Source organism: Miniopterus natalensis, chromosome 5 (genome assembly GCF_054644295.1).
Source record: "Miniopterus natalensis isolate mMinNat1 chromosome 5, mMinNat1.hap1, whole genome shotgun sequence".
Taxonomy (NCBI): domain Eukaryota; kingdom Metazoa; phylum Chordata; class Mammalia; order Chiroptera; family Miniopteridae; genus Miniopterus; species Miniopterus natalensis.
In genome coordinates, this window is record NC_142085.1 from 7,375,363 (window position 1) to 7,396,185 (window position 20,823).

At 53.0% G+C, this 20,823-nt stretch overlaps 3 protein-coding genes across 5 annotated transcripts; 1 reads left to right on the forward strand and 2 right to left on the reverse strand.

The window, feature by feature from the left end:
* The first annotated feature begins 108 nt into the window (after nucleotides 1-108).
* PFDN6 (prefoldin subunit 6) lies at nucleotides 109-1,511 on the forward strand. Of its 2 annotated transcripts, none has more exons than XM_016218719.2 (5): nucleotides 109-184; nucleotides 397-475; nucleotides 695-765; nucleotides 842-966; nucleotides 1,205-1,511. In XM_016218719.2, the coding sequence occupies exons 2-5, from the start codon at nucleotides 412-414 to the stop codon at nucleotides 1,332-1,334; spliced, it is 390 nt and encodes a 129-aa protein (XP_016074205.1). In that variant the 5' UTR covers nucleotides 109-184; nucleotides 397-411; the 3' UTR covers nucleotides 1,335-1,511. The 2 variants fall into 2 exon arrangements, with proteins under 2 accessions (XP_016074205.1, XP_016074204.1); XM_016218718.2 differs by having other exon boundaries at nucleotides 164-184; nucleotides 326-475.
* A 674-nt stretch (nucleotides 1,512-2,185) lies between these two features.
* On the reverse strand, nucleotides 2,186-9,601 carry RGL2 (ral guanine nucleotide dissociation stimulator like 2). 2 transcript variants are annotated; one of them, XM_087817331.1, is made up of 18 exons: nucleotides 9,314-9,601; nucleotides 8,911-9,102; nucleotides 7,577-7,660; nucleotides 7,155-7,333; nucleotides 6,973-7,023; nucleotides 6,586-6,883; nucleotides 6,082-6,333; nucleotides 5,897-6,000; nucleotides 5,721-5,805; nucleotides 5,575-5,643; nucleotides 5,314-5,388; nucleotides 4,751-4,783; nucleotides 4,511-4,632; nucleotides 4,320-4,415; nucleotides 4,127-4,238; nucleotides 3,728-4,018; nucleotides 2,947-3,088; nucleotides 2,186-2,857 (listed from the first exon to the last, which is right to left on the reverse strand). In XM_087817331.1, exons 2-18 carry the CDS (start codon nucleotides 9,064-9,066, stop codon nucleotides 2,646-2,648), a joined length of 2,361 nt encoding a protein of 786 aa, XP_087673457.1. In that variant the 5' UTR covers nucleotides 9,067-9,102; nucleotides 9,314-9,601; the 3' UTR covers nucleotides 2,186-2,645. The 2 variants fall into 2 exon arrangements, with proteins under 2 accessions (XP_087673457.1, XP_087673459.1); XM_087817333.1 differs by having other exon boundaries at nucleotides 2,974-3,088; nucleotides 9,314-9,600.
* Nucleotides 9,602-10,313: 712 nt separating this feature from the next.
* On the reverse strand, nucleotides 10,314-20,818 carry TAPBP (TAP binding protein). The gene is made up of 8 exons (XM_016218715.2): nucleotides 20,604-20,818; nucleotides 20,288-20,458; nucleotides 19,818-20,078; nucleotides 14,119-14,517; nucleotides 13,395-13,733; nucleotides 13,228-13,317; nucleotides 13,081-13,118; nucleotides 10,314-11,138 (listed from the first exon to the last, which is right to left on the reverse strand). The coding sequence occupies exons 1-8, from the start codon at nucleotides 20,638-20,640 to the stop codon at nucleotides 11,127-11,129; spliced, it is 1,347 nt and encodes a 448-aa protein (XP_016074201.1). The 5' UTR covers nucleotides 20,641-20,818; the 3' UTR covers nucleotides 10,314-11,126.
* Nucleotides 20,819-20,823: the final 5 nt, after the last annotated feature.

Here is a 20,823-nt window from a genome sequence, read left to right on the forward strand (position 1 = left end):
GCGGTTGCTTTTTCCATCCTCGTGTTCCCATCTTGCCTAAAATCTTCAGTTTGTTTTTTAAGCAGAACGCCGCTTATTAAACGGCCTGACTACAATTCCCAGCATGCATCAGATGATAGCATCCGGCAGCCTTTTCCCAGCATTCTTTGTTTACTTCCGGGTTTAGGAATCCTGAAGGGAGAACGTGAGTGGGGCAGGGTTTCGGTTGAGAGGTTTGGCGTCTTCTTCCAACTGCTATCCCCTACGGCCTGGGTCGTGTGGATATACCGACCGGGAGAAGCTGCTGTGCCCCGAGAGGCTGCCTCTCAGTGCTGTATTTCCGCAGGCCAGACCCTTAAAGGGAGCTCGGGGACCTTGCAGAGTGTGAGACCCAGAGCCCCTCTCCCGCTCCCGCAGGCTTTCGTCTCCGCCATGGCTGAGCTGATCCAGAAGAAGCTACAGGGAGAAGTGGAGAAATATCAACAGCTACAGAAGGGTAAGGGAGCTGGGTCGGTGTAGCCTCGCCCCAATCCTTTCACTGACTCCGAACCCAAAGCCATACCAAGATGATGTTTTCTTCACCCGTTGACCCCCCGCCCCATCCTTGATTACTTCCTCAGCTCCATTTTCCTCTGACTAGGATTGTGGGGGTCGGGTAGCACATTTGATGTCTCTAATAAAGTCTTTCCTCCCACCCACACTCCCCAACCCCCAGACTTGAGTAAATCCATGTCAGGGCGGCAGAAGCTTGAAGCACAACTAACAGAAAATAATATCGTGAAGGAGGTGAGACTGGGACTTGTGGGGCAGGGAGGGACCTGTACTGGTAAGGATTATCTTATGTGTCCCACACCTCCATCAGGAACTGGCCCTGCTGGATGGGTCCAACGTGGTCTTTAAACTTCTGGGTCCCGTGCTGGTCAAACAGGAGCTGGGGGAGGCTCGGGCCACAGTGGGGAAGAGACTGGACTATATCACAGCTGAAATGTGAGTCTTTGTCCCACCACCCTGTGATGCGCCTGACACCACCATCAGAGTAGAGGTGTTGAGGAACCATTGTAGATTAGCTCTCTAGAGTAGCCCGATTGTCCACTTCCTCCCTCTCCCCTTTGCCCTCTCTTCCCTTCCCTAGATCTCTGGTTGTCCACTGACCTTTCTTGCCTTCAGCATCCTCAATAAGTCTTACTAATTTCTTATTTGCTTCTTTGTCTCTCTTGCCTCTCAGTAAGCGATATGAATCCCAGCTCCGGGACCTTGAGCGGCAGTCAGAGCAGCAGAGGGAGACCCTTGCTCAGCTGCAGCAGGAGTTCCAGCGGGCCCAGGCAGCAAAGGCAGGGGCTCCTGGGAAGGCCTGACCCTATGATGGGGGGTGGGGTGGGGGGGAACCCAGGCAGCTTTAGGGTCTATACTGTAGCTAATAAAATGTGAAAACACCTGGCTGTTTTCTGACCAGCCACTTCTGTCATAATTGTCTCCATCCATCCCCCAACCCCTTCCACCTGATATATACACCACCTGTTACCTTAGGTCTGAATCCTTGCAACTGGAATCTGTGTGACAAGAATAATCCATCCTTTCTTGAGACTAAAATCAGAAATATCTCAAACCTCCTCGTCTGTATATAAAACCCTTAACTTGGTTGGCATGCCCCTTTAGGAAACATGAGGGCATTTATGATGCAACAGTTGTGAAGATTAGTTGAAGAACTGTTCTCTAACCTGGCATCCCAGGATGAAAGGTGGTGACCCTCAGTGCTATGATTTAGTATCTCTTTTCCTAGAATTTGTTTAAATGTAGCTTGGACTGATTTAAATCCTAACATGTACTTTGTGATGCTGTAAGTCCTCCAAGTCTGTACATTGCCCACAAAGTTCTTCCATGTCTCTGTCCTAAAATTATTTCTTACAAATTTCCAGTCAGAGGAATTCTTTATACTGATCACTTTAACTGAGTGGCTAGTACTTGACATGGGTCTGTGACGACTAAGGAGAAAAATTTAAGCGCAAATATAGGGACCAGGGATGGAGAAGTTGCTAGGGAGGAATAAACCATTCTGAGGATACTGTTTTTCAGCAACACTTCACTTTCAGATCTTCATGGGAATAGAAAATACTGTCCCGTCATGTTCCATGGTATCTAAATTTCAGCCAGCTCCCCACCCCCACTCCCAGCAGCTGGTACACACACACTGCAAGGACAGGAATAGTACTCAGGTAGTGTTTTGGTTTATTTTAGTGTCATCACAGTGACAGAAACCCTAGAATAGGAAAAGGAACTCCTATTAGAACCTACTTCTTGTCATCCTTTCTCCCTGGGACTCAGAGCCTCTAGGTCTTTCTTCTCCCCCTACTTCTAGGTCTGCCTTTGGCCCTTGGCATGCTAGGACGTGGCCAGGAATCAGCCCTTTTCCCACAACTAGCCATGTATTACATTCATGTAAAGTGAGGAGCTATATATGGGTAATCCAACTTCATTACCAAGATTACCAGTTCCCACAGGGCAGGATCTCTTGGCTGTCTGACAAACCATTGGCACTTCACTGCCCCAGGGTGGTTGGCCATCTTTCTGGATTTCTTCCCAACGCAACATAACTGCCACCATTTCAGCATGGCTACCCACATCTGGTGTGGTCACCAAGAGTTCTGTGAGCCAAGAGAGCTGCTTCCTCAGAACAGTGCCCGGGCAATCTTCCTTCCTGTGGCCTTGATCCTGGGAAAGGACCCCCCTCCTCCCTCGCTTGGGGGAGTTGCTGGCACAGAGGGGCCGCTGGCAAGGCCAGGTGTGGCAGTAGAGGGCCTTCGCCGCTGCCGCAGGAGGAAATCGTGTGATGCTCTGTCCATAGCATAGAAGACATTGGCCGAGGATGGGATGGTCAGCTCTGTAGGTTCAGAGAGGGGGCGTCAAGCACAAACACGGTCGTTCCCCCAACCACCACCTGGATGTAGAAGCATTCCCACTGATGGGCACCTCTCTCCTCCCAAGTCTGCCTCTGACCTCGCTCCCCTGGCAGCAGCTGCACTAGCTCATACTCCGAAGCCACTGCAGAATCGCGATTGTTTTTCTTAAGGACACGACTGATGACACTTGGAGCCTTGTCCTGGCTTGTCACCTGGCAGGACAGGAAACCAAAAGAGCAATAAATTGGCCAGAATGACACCTCCTTCCCATCCTTCTCCAACCCCAGCTACTGATCTCCAACCAAAAAAGGCTACCCGTGTCCAATACTTTTTTTTTTTTAGAGAGACAGTGGAAGGGAAAGAGGGAGGGGGAAGAGACAGAAACATTGATGTAAGAGACACATCGATTGGTTGCCTCCTATATGTGCCCCCACCGTGCCCAGATCAAATCTGCAACCTAGGGAAGTGCCTTTGACTCAGAATCGAATCCGCGACCCTTCGGTGTGAGAGCCAATGCTCTAAGCCACATGGGCCAGGGCTGTCCAATACTTTAGAGTGAATAGGGAAACCCAATGTGCTGGCTCCCTGTCTTCCACAAGTCAGCCCACATGGTGCCCAGTGAGATAGGGCTGCTTCCCTGTGGGGAAAAGTGCTATTCGTTATGAAAATGTAGTGTGGGCACCAAAGGTTCAAAGTGCAGCAGCTAGTAATGCTTTAAAATAAAACAGCTGTTAAAACCAAAGGTCAGAATGAAAACTACAGTCATTCTTCCATTTGGGTTCAAACCTAAGACATCTATAGGTATTAAAGCACCATCCTTCCCCCCACCTCCCAGCCCACAGCTCCCTCACCAAGATGCTCTTGTAGACACTGCCATCTTCCCCAAGCTCCATCTGGACTCGGATGATTCGACAATCGGAAGCCCCTGGCCCAGACCCCCCTACCCCAGATGCAGTCCCCCTGGAGGCCCCTTCTGCACCCCCACTGAGTGGGGAACCACAGGAGGCTGAGCGGCGGTGACCTCGAGAAGGCCTAGGGGAGGATGCTGGTGGGGAGAGGTGGCTGGGGCCAGCTGGACTGTGCAGAGATGGGGTGCTTTCCAGGGCGGAGTCCAGAGATGACACAGATGGCCACTTCATGTGCTAGGGACAAACAACATGGTGGACTGGTGTGAAGGCACAGATGTTAAGGAAGATAAATTCACAGAGTCAGGGTCAGTGTTGAGGTCAGAGGTCAAAAGCACAGCTCACCTGGGCCAGCCGGGTCAATAGAGGAGCAGGGCCTCCAGGTACCTCATCGCCCCCAACACTGGGCCGGTCCCAGGAGACAAGGGGGCTGGGACCTCCAACAGAGCCCAGAACCCTGGAGTGGCACGAGATTGAGAGGGTCAGAGGAAGAAGTCAGGTCCCCAAGAGACTAACGCCCAACCGCTGACTCGCTCACTCTGTCCACTGTGAGATGACCAGCGTGGGCCGAAGCACTCGAGGGGCAGGAGGGTCACCAGTACCAGGTGGCTCCACCTCACAGGACACTCGGTGGCTGAGGAGAGGGACATTGGGCAGAGGTCAGGATGTGACACACGAATCCCCATACCCTGGTGAGCCCTAAAGTCCCAACTTCACCCAGCCAGTCACCTCTGGGCCTCCGTCAGTGGCCGGAGCCCCTGTAACCACTGCTGGATGTCGGGGTCGCGTCGGAGGTCATAGCCACGACATTCGTTCTGGAGCCGCCGCAGCTCAGAAAGGACAGCGAACTCCTAGAAAGGGACCCTCAGCCTGTAGGAGCCAAAACTCAGGGACCCCGACTTTCCCCTCCTCCTCCCCTTCCTGGGACTGGCTAGGGATGTCTAGCACCCAACCCAAGCACCCCCTCACCTTCCTCCGCTTGTCAAAATTGATGTATCCGTTCTGCAAGGATAAGGGGGTGGGGTGAGAGTCCCAACCTTGGCACAGGGAAAGTATGTCCCCCCAAACCTAAGCAACCCCCACTGTACCCCCCTCTCTGACTTCCCCCCACCCCACCTACCATTCCCTAAGTACTCTACCTTACCCTCCAAACTGAGTGCCTCAGGTAGAAATTGTGTCCACGTTACAGAAAACTGGGGCTCAGAGAGGATTAGGAACTTGCCCAAAGTCTCAGTATTCATTTACTTAACAAACCGTATATGCTTAAGTTTCAAGCATGTTCTAAGCACTCACCAAAGATTAATTCATCTAACCTTCATAGCAGGTGTAGACACTGTCACTAGCTTCCCATTTACAGGTCACTAAGGCATACCAAGGTTAAGGAGCTCGCCAAAGCAACAGACCAGAACCCTGGCACTCTGGCTGGAGCCCTGGTAAGACCTGAGCGCTCATGCCTGCAGCCCCTTCCAGGAGAAAAGTCTGTCTGACCCCGAGGCCACCTGTTCAGCTGTCACACTAAGGCACACACCAACCTCAAGCTCATCCTTGGAGGCTGCATCCAGCATCACCAGGTCCTTCAAGAAGGTGCCGAGGTATGGGACCACACCCTGAGGCCAGAGGTCAGTCAGACACCCCTGCCACTGACTGCAGGGCTCTCCAGCCCTTGCACTTCCCATCCCCTGCCTCAGAGGACAAAGTGAATTGTCCTCACCCCGCTGTGCTTTTTCCTGCCCCTCAAACTGCTCCCCCCACACACTCCTGTACTCCTTCACAACCACCCTTCGGGCACTCACCCCACCCCGGGAGCCAGACTTCGGGGCCTTCTTGGAATTTGGCTCCAGAGAGGGCTGCACCTTCACCTCCTGGGGATGACAGAACAGGGAGAAATGGGGGCGGGAGGGGGCAGGGATGGCTAGGAATGCCAGGGAAGAGGGCTCACCTGCAGGAGTAGCTCCCTGCTCTGGGAATAATTATCCTCCTCGGAGAAAATCTGGCAGAGGCCAGAGAAGACCCTGAGGCTGTCCCTGGGGGAAGGAGGGCAACAGGTTTGAGGATGGCCTGGCTCAGCACCCCTCTCCCAGCCCTCACCCCAGCCCAGTGCCCCATCCTCCTCACCTGGCTGCTTCTCCCCAGGCTGCCCGAAGCCTGTGGATAGGGCTGGACTGCAGGGCCGACACCACGGCATAAACTGAAGAGAAGTTTCGGAGTAGACGGCACTCCTGTGGGGGGTCACAGAGGGAGGCCACAGCTCTGGGACCTCTCTTCACACCGTGGTCCCCAACAGGGCCAATATCTCTTACCTCTGCCACTCGGATCCACTTCTCCAGAAGCCGGGCCCGCTGGGGCGGACGGAGTGGCCGTATGGTCACCTCCGCAGGCTCTTCTCCGGTTGAGATAGCCCCCAGGACAGAGCTGACCACTGCCCCTGCCACCTTGTTGAACTGTGTGACCGTAGCTCGCACAGACGGGCAGAGGTGGGAATGTCCCGGCCGGTCTCTGTGACCCCACAGGCCCCCCAGGCACTGAGAGGGAACCAGATTGAGAAACAGCTCCTGTGGGGAAGAGGTTAGAGGTTAAAGTTCACAGTCAAGAGATTCAGCCTTCCAATATTAGGGGTGTGAGGATCTTGGGTGGCCAAGGAACCAGAGGGGCACAGGATTTGAAGGGTAACAACCAAGGGGAAATGGGGAAAGGTCAAAACTGGGTGGACAGAGGAGGTGGGAAGGGTTGGAAGGAAAGGATCAGGAGTCAGGGAAAGGTTAGTAAGGGGGCATGGGGCATGGGGTCACAGGTCAGGGTCTCACCGCATCTAGCAGGGTCAGCTGTTCGGCCAAGTGGTCAGCGAGGAACACCAGGACATCCGTGGGGTCAGCAGGGGGATCGCCGGGGAGGGCCAGGGGCTTAGGAAGGTCGGGGGTCTGGGGATCCACCCGGGACCTGAGGTTGCGGATGAGGTCAGCGCTGCCCCCCCCAACACCCTCCCCTGCTGCATACCCTGTCCGAAGCAAGAAGCTCTCAAGCCGGTCAAGCTGACCCTTGACCTCAGAGCCAAAATCCTCAGGGTGAGAGGCCAGCCAGGTTGACAGCACAGAGATGGCTACCCTGGAAGAAGGGGATCAGCCAGGGGTCAGATGTCAAGCTGCAGCTTGGGCAGAGGGGGACTGTGAGGTTAAAACTTAGGGGTCGCTCACCCTTTTGTCCTCTCTAGTTCATCAGTAGGATGAGATTCAAGGGCTTCCAGCCTGAAGAAGGGAAGAGATTCTGTTTGTTCATTTTTTCCCAACCCCCCAGTGGTTTTGAGTATTTTGGTAGGATATTCTGGCTTTAGAAAGTCCAGACACCTCTATAACCCTCGGTCACTTATGACCCTGACCTGTCAGCCATAAGCCCTAGCAGAGTAGGCGTGGAGGTGAAGGCCCGGTGGGTGGCCAGGAAGGTTGCTGTGAAGGTCACGTCAGCCCCTGAGGTCCGAATGTCCAGCAGGTGTCTGACCAGAGCCTCCAGAGTGCCCGCTCGGAGCCTTCGGGAGGAACGCGGGGGAGGTGTCGGGGCCTGGGAAGACAGAGGGCACATCACTGCCTCTTTCTTCAACTCTGCCCCTAGATTTCTGGGGAAATCCCAAGACCTAGGAGATAAAGCAGGCTCACTGTATTAAGATTCAGAGAGGGCAAAAGATTGATGAAAGTCACACAGCAGAGTCCAGGTCTCCAGACCTCCAACCCAGCACTCTGGCCAGAAAGTTAGCCATTCTGGGAGTAATGAGTCACAGGTAAGAAGCCAAAGTTATGATCTCACCAAGGGATCAAGAGACTGATACTGGCGGCTTGTGACAGTAAAAGTGGCACCATCCTCCTCCTCATCTCGGACAGACACAGGGGCCTGCAGGAGTACAGAAGGAGAGGTCAGACAGGTCCCCACCCCTCCCCCACTGCCCCCAGCCCTCACCCCCAGGCCCTCCTTCTCCCTCTGTACCCCTCACCTGTGGCGGCAGGGGACAGTACCAGCGAGTTCGAGGGGTTGGGGGGGCTGGTGACCCCAGGTCTCCCCCACTGGGGCCCAGACAGCCCCACCCAAACCGCCTCAGGGCCCGGTGAAGTCGAGGGGGTTGCAGTGGGGGAGCAGGTGGAATGCAGGAACCCTGATCCTGGAGACCACCGTAGCCCCTTCCCCCCAGAGCTGAACCCCAACCCAGCAGAAAACCAAGATACAAAGGGAAGGAGGGGGAACTGAGACAGAAAGCCAGAGACAGAGACCTTGAGAAGCTGAAACCTCAGTCAAAGGCACAGCCGCATGCTCCGCCCTCCCCCAAGGAACTGACCAAGCCCTAAAAGTTAGTCTTTCCCTTCAGCCCCCTTTCCCCTGGTCCCTAGAGACGCCCCCCCCTCAAGGTGGCGGCTCTTATCCCAGTACAGGAAGGAGAAGGGGAAGTGGGGATGATGGGGGGCGGTAGACTCTTGAGTGTCACGTGCCTCCAGCCCCTCCCCCAACCGATCCCGAAAAACCAGCCCTGCCAGTCACTCTGCCCTCACCCAGCCCCAGGACCCAGTAGTCCAGAGCCTCGGGGCCCCAAATCCAACTTCTGGACCCTCCTGAGGCCCCAAATCCTGCTCCTAGCCACTACCATTAGTCCTGGAAGAGAGCAGGTAACTACCCTGGGTTCGCCCTGGGATCGTCCCTCCAAAATCCAAGAACCTAGGTTTCCCGCCTCCACCCGGCACCAGGCGGGAGAGGGGGAGGGGTCACGAAATCGAAGGGTGCCCTCCCCAATCCCAGAGTCCGAGGAGCCGGTTACCGTGGAAACAAACCCCTCCCTGCCAAACAAATACAGGGAGGGAGACAGGGACCCAGACACAATGGCCAAAGAGGCAGGCACCCTCGGGCACAGGTGGACAGCGCCCGAGACCCGCAGGCTGCCAGCCAGGCGCCCCCGGCCGTAACTGGGCGGGTTCCCGCGGGCAGGCCTGAGCCACACCGCCAGGGAACCACAGAAACGCCGGGCTCCCCGCAGCCGGGGCAGGCGCGGAAATAACCGAGGCAGGGAGAAGGAATTCAGGGACACAGACTAGGAGAGAAAGAAAGGTGGAGTCTCTGAAATACAGCCCCCCCAACTCCCACCACCCGCATCTCACCTCGTCTTCTTCCTCCTCCTCTTCCTCCTGCCCCTCGCCCACGCCCTGGCCACTTGGGCCCCCACCCTCTTCGGGGTCTCGGCTCCGGAAGCTGCTCAGCACTACTCCCCCGGGGGGGCTCGTGTCCCAAAGCAGCCGTAGGGGCCGCGGGAGCATGGCCGAGTAGTCAGCGGGGTCGGGCCATGGGGGCGCCTGGGGAGAGAGCAGGGGGGGCGGGTGGGAAGTCAGGTGGGCGCTGCGGAGAGGGGAGGGACGCGGGTGGGTATCTAGGTAACTCGATGGGATCCCGTAGGGAGGCTGGGGAGGGGGCAACGCGAAGGTGCGGTACGGGAGGGCCCGGGTGCATGTGGGGGATGAGGGGGTCACGAGTACGGAAACGGGCAGGGTCACAGGGTGCTCTGACCTGCTTGGGAGGGGTGGGGGCAGCGCGGGTCCCGGGCCGCTGTTCCCGTCGGTCTCAGGTCCCCGACCGAGTCCCCTCCCCGGCTTTTCCGCACCCCCTGTACTCCCCCGCCAGGCTCCCGGCCCTCCCGCCCTTTCCGCTCCCCCTACGTCCGCTTGCACCGAGTGCAGGAGCCAAAAAGGGAAGGAAGTGAGGACAGGAGCCAGGGCGACGGACCAGGGGAGCGCTGGACGCCCAGGGGCCAGGACCCAGGAGCCCGGGGTCCGCTGTCCTGCGCCCCTCCTCCCCCACCCCCGACTCGGGGATTCTGGAGCCCATGTCGCCCTCACTGAATCGATAATAGTTCCCTGTCTTCAGCCCCGGGGAGGGCAGAAGCAGAACCTGACACTCCCCTCGCCCCTACAAGACTAAAACTCCCGCGGGATGCGTCCTAGGCGGGTGGGACCCAGTTACTCCACCCCTCGGGTTACACTCCCCACCCCACCCACGCGCGTAGCGGTCGCAATCCACTCCGGAGTTTCCCTGGAGCCCTCCGAGCCCGCCCTCCCGCCAGGGGGCGGAGCAGGAAGCCGCCACTTCCGGCTCCAGAGTGGGCTCTGGGGCACTTCCGGCGCCGGAGGCCGGACCTCTGCTCCCAGGTCACCCCGGAAAGCCTGCCGCTTGGGGGTCCGGTCGGCCGGTAGTGGCGCCCGAACCGAAACTGTTTGGCAGGGGGGTGGGCGTCGCGACGAGGTCGGGGTAACTGGAAAGGACCAGAGGTGATTGGAAGCCATTCCTTTGGCACCGAACACTTTATTCCACCCGATTAGACCCCCTTCCGCCTCGCCCCTGGGAGGTTCCCGAGTCGAGCCGCCGCCTCCTCCGTCGAGTAGTTATCTGACCCACCATCTGTTTTTGAATACTTAGTAGAAAAGAAAAACACTATACTATCTTTCACCGAGCGCCCTGCAGCGGGCGCCACGCCCAGGGCCAGCGCGGGGGGGGGGGGGGGGGGGGGGGGGGGGGGGGGGAGATACAGCAGTGGACAGACTTGTTCTTGCCTTCAGGGAGCTGAGCCCGGGAGGGAAGACCGGCTGTCACGACGACTTCAGTGCACCGTGGTGAAGGGCACAAAGGGGGCACAAAGGAGGCACGCGGCGGTCCCAGGGGGCTGACCTGGTCTGCATCCCAGGGAACAAAGCTCTGGGTCGAGGGGGTGGGGAGCGGAGGAGGGAAGGAATAGCCCTCGGTGTGACGAGCCTTGAGAGAGGGGCTGGAGGGTACCAGGTGCGGTTGAAGAGATAAGCAGTGGCTCTAGCGGGAAAGGCATGTGCCAGGGACAAAAAGAATGGATTTGGGCTCTAGAACACAGGTTCTCGAAGTGTGGGCCCTGTCCCAGAGGTCCCTGAGACTATTTCACATGATACACAAAGTTAAAAAACTATTTTCATAATGTGATTTGCCTTTTTCACTCTCATTCTCTCAAATATGTACTGTGAAGTTTTCCAGAAGCTACAAGATGTGTATTTACATTGCCCTCGCTACTGATGGAATGTGCTTGGGTATTCTGTTTAAACTTTCCTCAGCTTTAAGTTCTAGTATGATAAATGTCTATAGCTTATAACCCACACGAGCAAAAAGCTCTTTAGAGTCCTTGATGATTTTTAAGAGGTCTTGAGACCAAAAATTTTGGGAACCACTGCCCTAGAGCTCTAAGAAGGTGAATGCCATCGATTTGTGTCTGTAAAAAAAGCATTCCAGCCACTCAGTGGAGAGACTGAAAGGAGCACGTTGACAGATGATGGTGGCTTCCCCAGGATGGTGGCGAGTGCCCTCACTGTGCTTTCTGGAAAAGAAGTAAAAATCAGGTGAGGAATTTGAGGTTTTAGAAATCCAAGTGAAGTGCTCATCATTGACCCAGAGATAAAGAAACCATCATGGGCACAGAGAGTGGGAGAAAAATGGAGCTAACATCTGTTTTCTGCCTGGCAGACACTGTGCCAAGTGCTTTTGCTCCTGCATCTTCCAAAGGGGATGCACTATCTCCTTTAATCCTCCCAACAGCCTTCTGAAGGCTCCACTGTCCAGTGCAGTAGCCACCATCCAAGTCCATTGAGCATGCGAAATGTAGCTAGTCTGAGTTGATATTTGCTGACAGTTTAAAATAAACACCTGTTTTTGAAGACTTAGGACAGAGAAAAACACTTAAATTTCTTATACTGATTATATGTTATAATGATAATATCTTGGATATATCAGATGAAATAAGTGTATTATTAAAAATTTTACCTGTTTCTTTTTACCTTTCTGGATGAAAAAGAGATCCTCAGGAAAGCAGCCTCACAGGGTGACCTAATCATGAATTCCTAACTGGGCGGGTCATGGTAGGTAGTCACGTCACAGGCATGTAACTTCTTTAGTAAAAGTCATATTTGCCTTAAGCCAGCCTGTCTATTGCTTTTGTGAATCTAGGTTAACACACCTTTGAAACAATAACCACCCTCAAGAAAGCACATATTCTTGTAAACTATCCTGTAATCCCATCCCTGTCTTGTTTTTTATTACCTTCATGTAATCCTTATGTTCCCTCCTTAATTCCAAATGCATAAAAGAAGCTGCACACTCTCATTTTGAGGAGCATTTGAGATCTTGCTTCCTGACAATTGTCAGTTTGGTTCAAATAAACTCATAAAAATTCTCTGTGGCCCTGGCTGGGTAACTCAGTTGGTTATAGTATAGTCCTGATTTGCCAAAGTTGCAGGTTTGATCTCTGGTCAGGGCACGTACAAAAATCAACCAATGAATGCATAAATAAGTGGAACAACAAATTGATGTTTCCTTGCTCTCTCCATCTCTCTCTCTCTAAATCTGGTAGGGAATCTTTTTTCTGCCAAGGGCCATTTGAATATGACATCATTTGAGGGCCCTACAAAATTATCAACTTAAAAATTAGCTATGAAAAAAGCTCTCAGATTTATTGAATTTCGAGTCCCGCCTGGGTTTGCCTTGGCAGGACCAGACCAAATAACTTCGTGGGGACATTTCCCACCCATGATCTAAATTTTTCTAAAAATTTGTTTTAAGATTTTTAAAAAATTCTCTACAGGTTTGAACAGTTTTTACATCAACACCTGTTAATATTACTACTAGATTGATTGTTTATTTTCAATCCTCACCAGAGGATATTTTTTCCATTGCTTTTTCAGAGAGAGTGGAAGGGGGAGAGAGAGAGAAAGACATCAATGTGAGAGACACATCGATTGGTTGCCTCCCACATGTGCCCTGATGGGCCAAGCCTGCAACTGAGGTACATGCCCTTAGCTGGAATCGAACCCTGGACCCTTCAGTCCGCAGGCCAACGCTTCAACCACTGAGCCAAACTGGCTAGAGCAAAGTTGACTTAATTTTCTCTTACTCTTTTCTTATAAACCCAACCGTGTTTGAGTCTACAACTGAGGTACGTACCCTTGGCCCAAATCAAACCCGAGTTCCTTCAGCCTGCGGGCTGACGCTCTAACCACTAAGCCAAACTGGCCAGGGCTAGATTATTTAAATTTACATATGTGGCTTGCATTATATTTCTATTGCACAGCATTGCCTAAGTTATTATTTTTATCCCTACACCCAAGGAAACTGAGGTGTAGGTTAAATAGCCTGTTCAGGACTTCAAGCCCAGGTCTGTGTGAATTCCAGGCTCTGCCCCCCATGCCAGCAGCCTCCCTCCGTGGGTGAGGAGTTGGGGGAAGCAGATGAAATGAGGGAAAATCAGGCAAAGGTGGAGTGGTTACCTTCTCCTTTGACTCCTTGGAAGTACGCAGGTAGACAGCTGTGGAGAGATGGAGAAGGGGTGGGATGGCAGAGCGGTAAGGCAGAGGATGGGTGTGAGGCTTCTGGCAGTAAGCAGGGAATGACTTCCAGTGGCGGCTCACACTCACCTGCCCAGCCCAGTGCCTTGAGGAGTCCTAGGAGCAGAAATGCAGACAGGAAGAGGCCTATGCCATCCTCCAGGGAGGGTCCAGAGAGACCTGGCAGGAGAAGTGAGAGTGAGCTCCAAGTATCTTTCCAAGGCACCCCACCCCTTCTCAATCCCCTAGGCTCTTACCTGCCACCTCCAAGGTGACTTCAGCGCTGCGTCCCAAGGTGGGCAGGCTGGGATGGTGGACTCGACAGACATAGCGTGCCCCATGCTGGGCAGAGGTGACCGGGGCTGGCTGCAGGTGCCCTGAGAGGCTGACAGAGCCATCCGAGTGGTGGCGCAGGGCTGAGAGCCACCTGTGCCCCTTGGCCTCCTGAAAGGTGCCCTCTGGGCCTCGGAGCTCCCACTCCACCTCCAGGCCCACAGAGGGGTAGAAGTGGGACACGAGGCAGATCAATTCTGGGGGTGCCTCCCCAGGGGCAGCCCATACAAGAGGTGCTGGTGTCAGGGACACTTTGGGGGGCTCTGGGATGAGAATAGGAAAGGAGCATGGGGTGAGTCAATCTACATTGTTCTCCCTCAGTTTGCTCTCTAGCTTCCCCAAAACTAAGGGGGAGTCTGGGGTTTTTCTCCCAGGATGGTAAACCCACTGCTCCCCATTGGTGCATCACACGATTTCTCATGTCAAAGCCCTGGTTCTCAGGAACCCCTATTCCCTCAGATTTGGGAACCTTCATCCCAAAGCCCGTCAGATTCCCAGGGACCCTCCACCCATTACCTCTCTGGCTCCCAGTGACCTCAATATATCTCCCCCTCTCCCCCAGCATCCTCTTCTCCACCATCCCACCCCCTATCACGGTGTCCCCATAATCCCAGTACCCACCCTCTACCCATGGGGACCCCAACTCACTCTGCACAGCAAGCTCCAGAGCGACCTGCCCTTGCAGGTATGACAGGTGTATGGTAGCCATATAGGCGCCCTCCTGGGAGGGCCGCACTGCAGGTAGCCAGAGGGTTCCATTTCCAGTCCATGGACCCCATGGCTCATTATCATCCCAAGCAGCAAATGCCACTGCCCCATCTCGGGCAGCTGGGATTTGCCCACTTAGCCCAGGAGTTGCAGCCAGGAGCAGGTGCCCCTTACCCTGGTGCTGGCGTCTCCACTCCAGCCCAAAGGGAGGGGGACCTGGGGCCAGAGATGCAGTGGCCTCTGGGGTGGGAGGCATGTAGGCAAAGCTCAAGTCCAGCAGAGCATCCTGTCCCAGTCGGGCTCGAGTGGTAGGGGTGTGGGTGACGACAGTCAGCACAGCTGGAGAAGATGGGGAGAGGAGGGAGTGGGAGAGGCATGAGGGAGGGAAAGGAGGAAACACTAGAGAAATGGAGTTAGAGGAGGACTCAACTCCAATTTACCTGCCCCTCAGAAGACACCTCCTTTTCTCAGACACCATCTCCCAGCCCTCCCTGCAAATCGCCTTTGCTCTGGGACTGGGTGGTACCCAGGGTGGCTGAGGGTGAGCATAGAGGTCTAGAGGGGAGTAGGGGCAGGGAGTAAGTATAGCCTTGCAGGCTGCTCTGAGTACAGCCCACCTGAGTAGAGGGGACAGAGATCTGAGCGCACTTCTGACAGCCTAAGCCAGTCCAGTCTCGATGGACCCAGGCCCTTCTTGGTCAAGACAATGATGACTCATGACTATTGATCCTATGGTGCTATACAGAGTGTTTGCTGACTGGAAGGTTCTGGTTCTAGCCTACACCTGAACACAGGACCTCTATTCTATGCTCTACTCAGGCAGCTGTGCTGATTAAGTGGCTACCCTGGTTAATCCCAACTCTCAAGCTATTTAAGAGTTCTTGGGCCAGTTATTCACTTTTCCATGGCTCTGCTTCCTAATCTCCTAAATAAAGATAATAATGATGATGCTAGAACCTACTTCATGGGGTTTGTACAGGAGGTTAAATTATTTAATCCCCCTTGCTACCCAGATTTATTCAGTTCCTGATTCTGGATAACAAATATGCCTACATATGAAAGGCACTTAGCACAGTGCCTGGAACACAGTAAGTCTACAGATGTATTTGCTGTGATTACCTCTAACCATTTGCCAGGCTTAACAGCCCAACACAACAGCATCTCTGCAACATTCCCCACCCTGCTCCAATGCCCATCTCCCTGCCTGTGCCTTATGAATGATCAACACTTGGAGTCACAAGACTCCTTCCTCTCATTCATTCAACTAATATTTATTGAGCAGCTAGGATGTTCAAGGTGAGGACAGACTGGTGAATAAAACGGGTAGTCCTTGCCCTCAAATTGCTTCCAGTTTAATAAGGGAGACAGATGAGCAAATTGCCAAATATAATATGCTATGTGCTGTCCCCATCAGGCCCTAGTTCCACCTCCCCAAAAGATCTCACATCTGTTTCTAACTCAAGTTCTCATCAACATACTTTTGGACAATTAAAATAGCTTCCTCTCTGGTCTCTCTATCCTCAGTCTTTCTCTCCTTCAATTCATCCTCTGCACTATAGCCAGTGTGGCCACAAGTCTGATCCAGTCACTTGCCTGTTTAAAAATCCCAGCTACCTTGGAAACCAACAGGCATAGGCTGGAGCTAGATGGCCCAGGTTCAATTTCTAGCCCTGCTTCTTACAAGCTGTGTGTAAGTCACCTAATTGCTGTGTCTCAGACTTCTTCATCTGTGACATAGGGATAACATCATCTGTAGTTCCTATGGCTGCTGAGATGAATAAGTGAGATTATGTCTATAAAGTGCTTAGAACAGGACCTGGCATACAGAAAATGTTCAATCAATGTTAGCTGTTAAATATTTCCATTACTATCATCATGAACTGGGTATCTTGGGAAAATCGGTTCATCTGTATTTTCCTCATTAGTCCAGTGACCTGACCCTTGCTTACCTTTGGTAAGAATCAAGTGAAATAACAGACTCTTTGGAAAAATGGTGCACACACACGCACAAACTTGTGATGGCTCACTATCACCTATGAAGCCCAGCTTTCAGGGTACTTGATAATTCAATCCTCTATCTACCTTTCTAGGCTTCTCTTGCGCCCCAAGAACCAGCCACATAGAATCCCTTTCTTGTCACTAGTAGAAAATCTAATCATTGGGAATTTCTTTGCTTTGGTCATAAGGTTCCTTCAGTTTCCAATGTCCCTCCCCATTTCCTCCCAGATATCTAAATACTCCACGTCCCTCAGGTCATTTTCACTGCAACTTCCTCCCAGAAATGTCTGGGTCCTCCAGGTAAAAGTCATATTCTTTCTCTTGTGATTATCTGTAGGTGATTTTCAATCCTAGCTTCTGAGGCCTACAAGGTTAAACTTCTCTTAACCTCATGAGATTGTTTTTGTTCAATAGAGTAAAAAAAGTAGAAGATGTCACTTAGTTTATCAAAATCCAGAAACATACTTTTGAATTGTTGAAAACAACCCACAGGATTAATAACAAAACCTGCCTTGGCCAGGTAGCTCAGTTGATCAGAGAATCATCCCCATATGCCAAGGTTTCGGGTTTGATCCCGTCAGGGCACATACAAGAATCAACCAATGATACATAGATAAGTGGAACAACAAATCAGTGTTTCTCTCTCTCCCTCCCTTCCTCTTTAGAAAATCAATATTAATTAATTAACAAAAGAGAGATTTCACAGTTTAACCCCTAATCTAACACTGCTCTTTAGTATGGGTTATTGAAGCAATTTTAGCTCTGCAGCCCACAAATTGGTCTCTGTAAAACTACAAGTGTAAATACAGCAGGGCCAGAACAGTAAGAAAATTTCTGTTTTTGCAGTTTGTATAGGTTTTTGCTTTTCTGTTTTTTTTTAAAAAAAGGTGCCTGGCCAGTATGGCTCAGTGGTTGAGCATTGACCCATGAACCTGGAGGTCCCGGTTCGATTCCCAGTCAGGGCATGTGCCCATGTTGCAGGCTGAGTCCCCAGTAGGGAGTGTGCAGGAGGCAGTTGGTTGGTTGATGATTCTCATCATCGATCTTTCTCTTTCTCTCCCTCTCCCTTCCTTTCTCTGAAATCAATAAAAAAATAAATGGCCTTAAAAAAAAGAAAAAAATTACTTGTACAAAGCATTACAAAAAAACTTACAATCAAATCTAATCAACCCTCTAGATGTAACTACCAAGTTATAAGAAATATGGAGGAAAAGAAACAAGGGAAATGACACAATGAGGAAGCATTTAAAACTCGAGGGGGGGGGGGTGTTGATTTAAGAGGCAAAACTGTTGCCCTGGCCTCAGCAATTAGAGTGGCAATCCACACACCGAAGGGTCTCGGGTTTGATTCCCAGTCAATGGCACATACCAGTTGATGTGTCTCTCTCACATCGATGTTTCTCTCTCTCTTTCTCTCTCTCCCCCAGCAATGGGAAAAAATATCCTCGGGTGAGGATTAACCAAAAATAAAAATAAAGAAGTTTAATAACTGTACAAGTAAGTGATGGGTATGTGGGGGTTCATCATACTATTCTCTCTACTGTTGTGTATCTTTTAGATTTTCCATAACAATGTTTTAAAAGAATGAGAATTAAATATCATTCAATGTATACTAATAAAATATATTTGTCAACAAACATTTTAACTTTTTCTTTTAATTGACTTGTGAGAGAGGGAGAGAGAGAGAGAGAGAAACATCAATCACACAGGCCCTGACCAAAGATCAAACCCACAACCTGGATATGTACCCTGACCGGAATTGAACCCTCCATCTTTTGGTGTAGGGACAAATGAGCCACACTGGCCAGGGTGTCAACAAACATTTTTAAATATTTGATAAGAAATAATGTATATTAGCAAAACTGCCAATGATCTGTGTCCCTGGAAAGGTTCAATTCTTAAAACAAATTTCTCCCTGGTTGGTATGGCTCAGTTAGTTGGGCATCATCTAGTCAGCAAAGGGTTGTGAGTGAGATGCCCCCCCCCAACCATGGCTCGATTCCCCTGCCCCAGGAGGTATTTCACTTTCACATGGATTCTCTCTCCCCTTCTCCCTTCCTCTCCCTCTAAAAATCAATAAAATTATTTTAAAAACAAACAAATTTCATTTCCTTAAATCCCTAATCAAGCAGAAATGCTTGCAAAGGAAGACAGTACAGCAACTAGTTTCTCCCCCCAATGGTCTGTGAGATGCAAAGACCAGGCATTCCCAGGGCTGCACTTCTTTCAGGGTCCAAGTGACTCTCAACTCTACAATTATCCATGACAACTCTGCCAAGAACTTTCCTGAAACAGAATCTACATCATATCACTTTTGTGACCCTTATGGGGCCCAGGGCCATCCCAGAGATTCTGATGTAATTTGCCAGGAGTGGGACTCAGGTTTCAGTATATTTTACCTTTTTAAAAAATTGATTTGAGAGAGACATGTATCTCTTCCCCCCCACACACAACCCTCACCCCTGCACTTGCTCCAGCACCCTGGGGATTGATCCAAAACCTGGGTCTGTGCTGGACCAGGAACCCAATCCGCCACCTCCTGGGGCGCAGGACAGCACTCCAACCAACCAAGCCACGAAGGTTAGGGAGTGATTACAGTGTATTTTAGAAACTCCCATGAGGATTCTTATTTGCAGCCTGGACAAACTACTGGGCCCTAATTTGTCCTTGGTACTAATAACTATTTATTGAATCAGTGAATTAGTAAAAGGAGCTCCCTTGATAGCCACAACAACGGAAAGGCAGGTGGGACACAGCATCCACATTTTAGTTGTTAAACCCTGAGGGAAAAGGGCATTCTCGCCCCACTCCAGTGAAGCCAGTAGCTCTGGGAGATACTCCTCCACACTGGAGAGAGCCACTGTACCCAAGGGCAGTTTGCTTCTGCCCCTGCCCAGAGGTGGGGTGTGGGGAGCAAGAGTGGAGTTGTGCTGAGTCCGTTGCTTCCCTGGTCCTGCGGTGATTCTCAATGAGGTGGGTGGCAGGGAGGAGGTACAGCGGAAGGGAAGTTGCAGAGCTAGGTTGGGGTTGACCCCTGGTCAGGCAGTGTTAACATAAAATCGCACAAAACTAAGGGAAGCTGAGGACTCTATCATACCCTCCCCCCTCCGCTGCAAGCAGGGTGAGCGCCCATGTAGCCCGGTCAGGTCTTCCCTATTCTTGCTTTACCCGCCTGCTCCATCTCAAGCCCCAGCGAAGAACCCGACTTGGGCCTCAAACCAAGTTGTCCGATGCAATAAGCAGTGGGAACTGCTTGCAATAGGAATCATCTGGTTCCCCGCCGCGTCCCTCCCGCCCACTCGAGCACACCATTTGGTGACCACAGAGTCAGTGCATCCCCCAAACGCCGTTGGAAAGGGGTTGTCAGGAAGGTCAATGCGCTTGAGCGCAGGCAGGAGCCTTCACTTTGCTGATGGCCACAGTACTGGATGTGGGCTGATGTGGGCACGGGTGGGACTCTAAGGCAGGTTTTTGACACAGGGTGGACCACAAAGGTGGAGGTGCCTAGAGACACTGGCTTTACAAATAAGGAAACTGAGCTCGGATTGGGGAAATGACTCGCTCAAGTCCCCACAGCAGTCGCAGGCTGATCTACACCCTTAGAATCCACCCTTTTAGCTCCGCGTCCCCGCCCCAGCTACCTGTTGCCATGGTGACGAGCGCAGGCTCCGGCAGAGACTCGGACTGTGGTCGCAGGAGGCTGGAGAGGCTGACAACCCGGCTGGATATGCTGACCATGAGCCAAGCCCCGTCCAGGGCCCGCGGGCAACTCGGCTCCGGGGTCAGGCCCCTGGCCCAGCGCGCCGAGGCGGGGAGCGGGACGTAGCGGCTCATCTCGCAGTGCGGGGCGGGGGCGCTCCGGGGGTACCGCCGCAGCGCCGCCTGGAGGGCGCCCGCGGGGTCTGTGGGGCGGAGGGAGAGCGGATGTGCTCGCTGCTCGGCAAGTGGTGGGCAGCGTCCGCGACATTTCGAACGCACAGCTGCCCGGCAGGGAGAGATCCTGAAGCAATCCAGACTTACTTACAAAGGAGGAAACCGAGGCTCGAGGCGACCTAAGGGGGAGGGGGTTTCGGTGCGGGGTACAGTTGGAGGCGAGTCCGGGAAGACTCACCGTGTACTTTAAGGTAGAGCTCGGGGTCGAGGTCGGGCCGGGGCGGTGGTCCCCCCGGACCCTGGCGCAGCAGCAGAGCAGCGGGTCTCTTGGCCAAACGGCCCCCGCCGGCGTCCTCCACCAGCCAGCACTCGATCACCGCGGGGCCCGCCGACGCTGCGGTCACCAAGCCTGCGGGAGACGCGCGACTGAGGGGCGGCTCGGAAGTCGGGGGACCCGGCCTCCCACCACCACCCACGCGTCGGGCACGTGGCGGGGTCACCTTCCTCCGCTTCCCCCCGTTGGGTTCCAGGGCAGAGTTGCGGGGTTCGCTCACCCAAAGCCACAGCGAGGAGTAGAGACAAGGGCTTCATGGTGCCGCGACCTCCTCAGCCCCGAAGCCTCCTCTTCCCCCTTTCACTTTCACTTTCTTCGAAACGAAAGCAGGAGGGGCGGCGGAAATCCCCGCCCCGGGTAGGTGAGGGCGTGGGAGGCAGGTGCTTCCTTCACTGGGGGTAGGGATGCCGGACCGTCCTCCCCAGGTCCCGCGGGGGTCC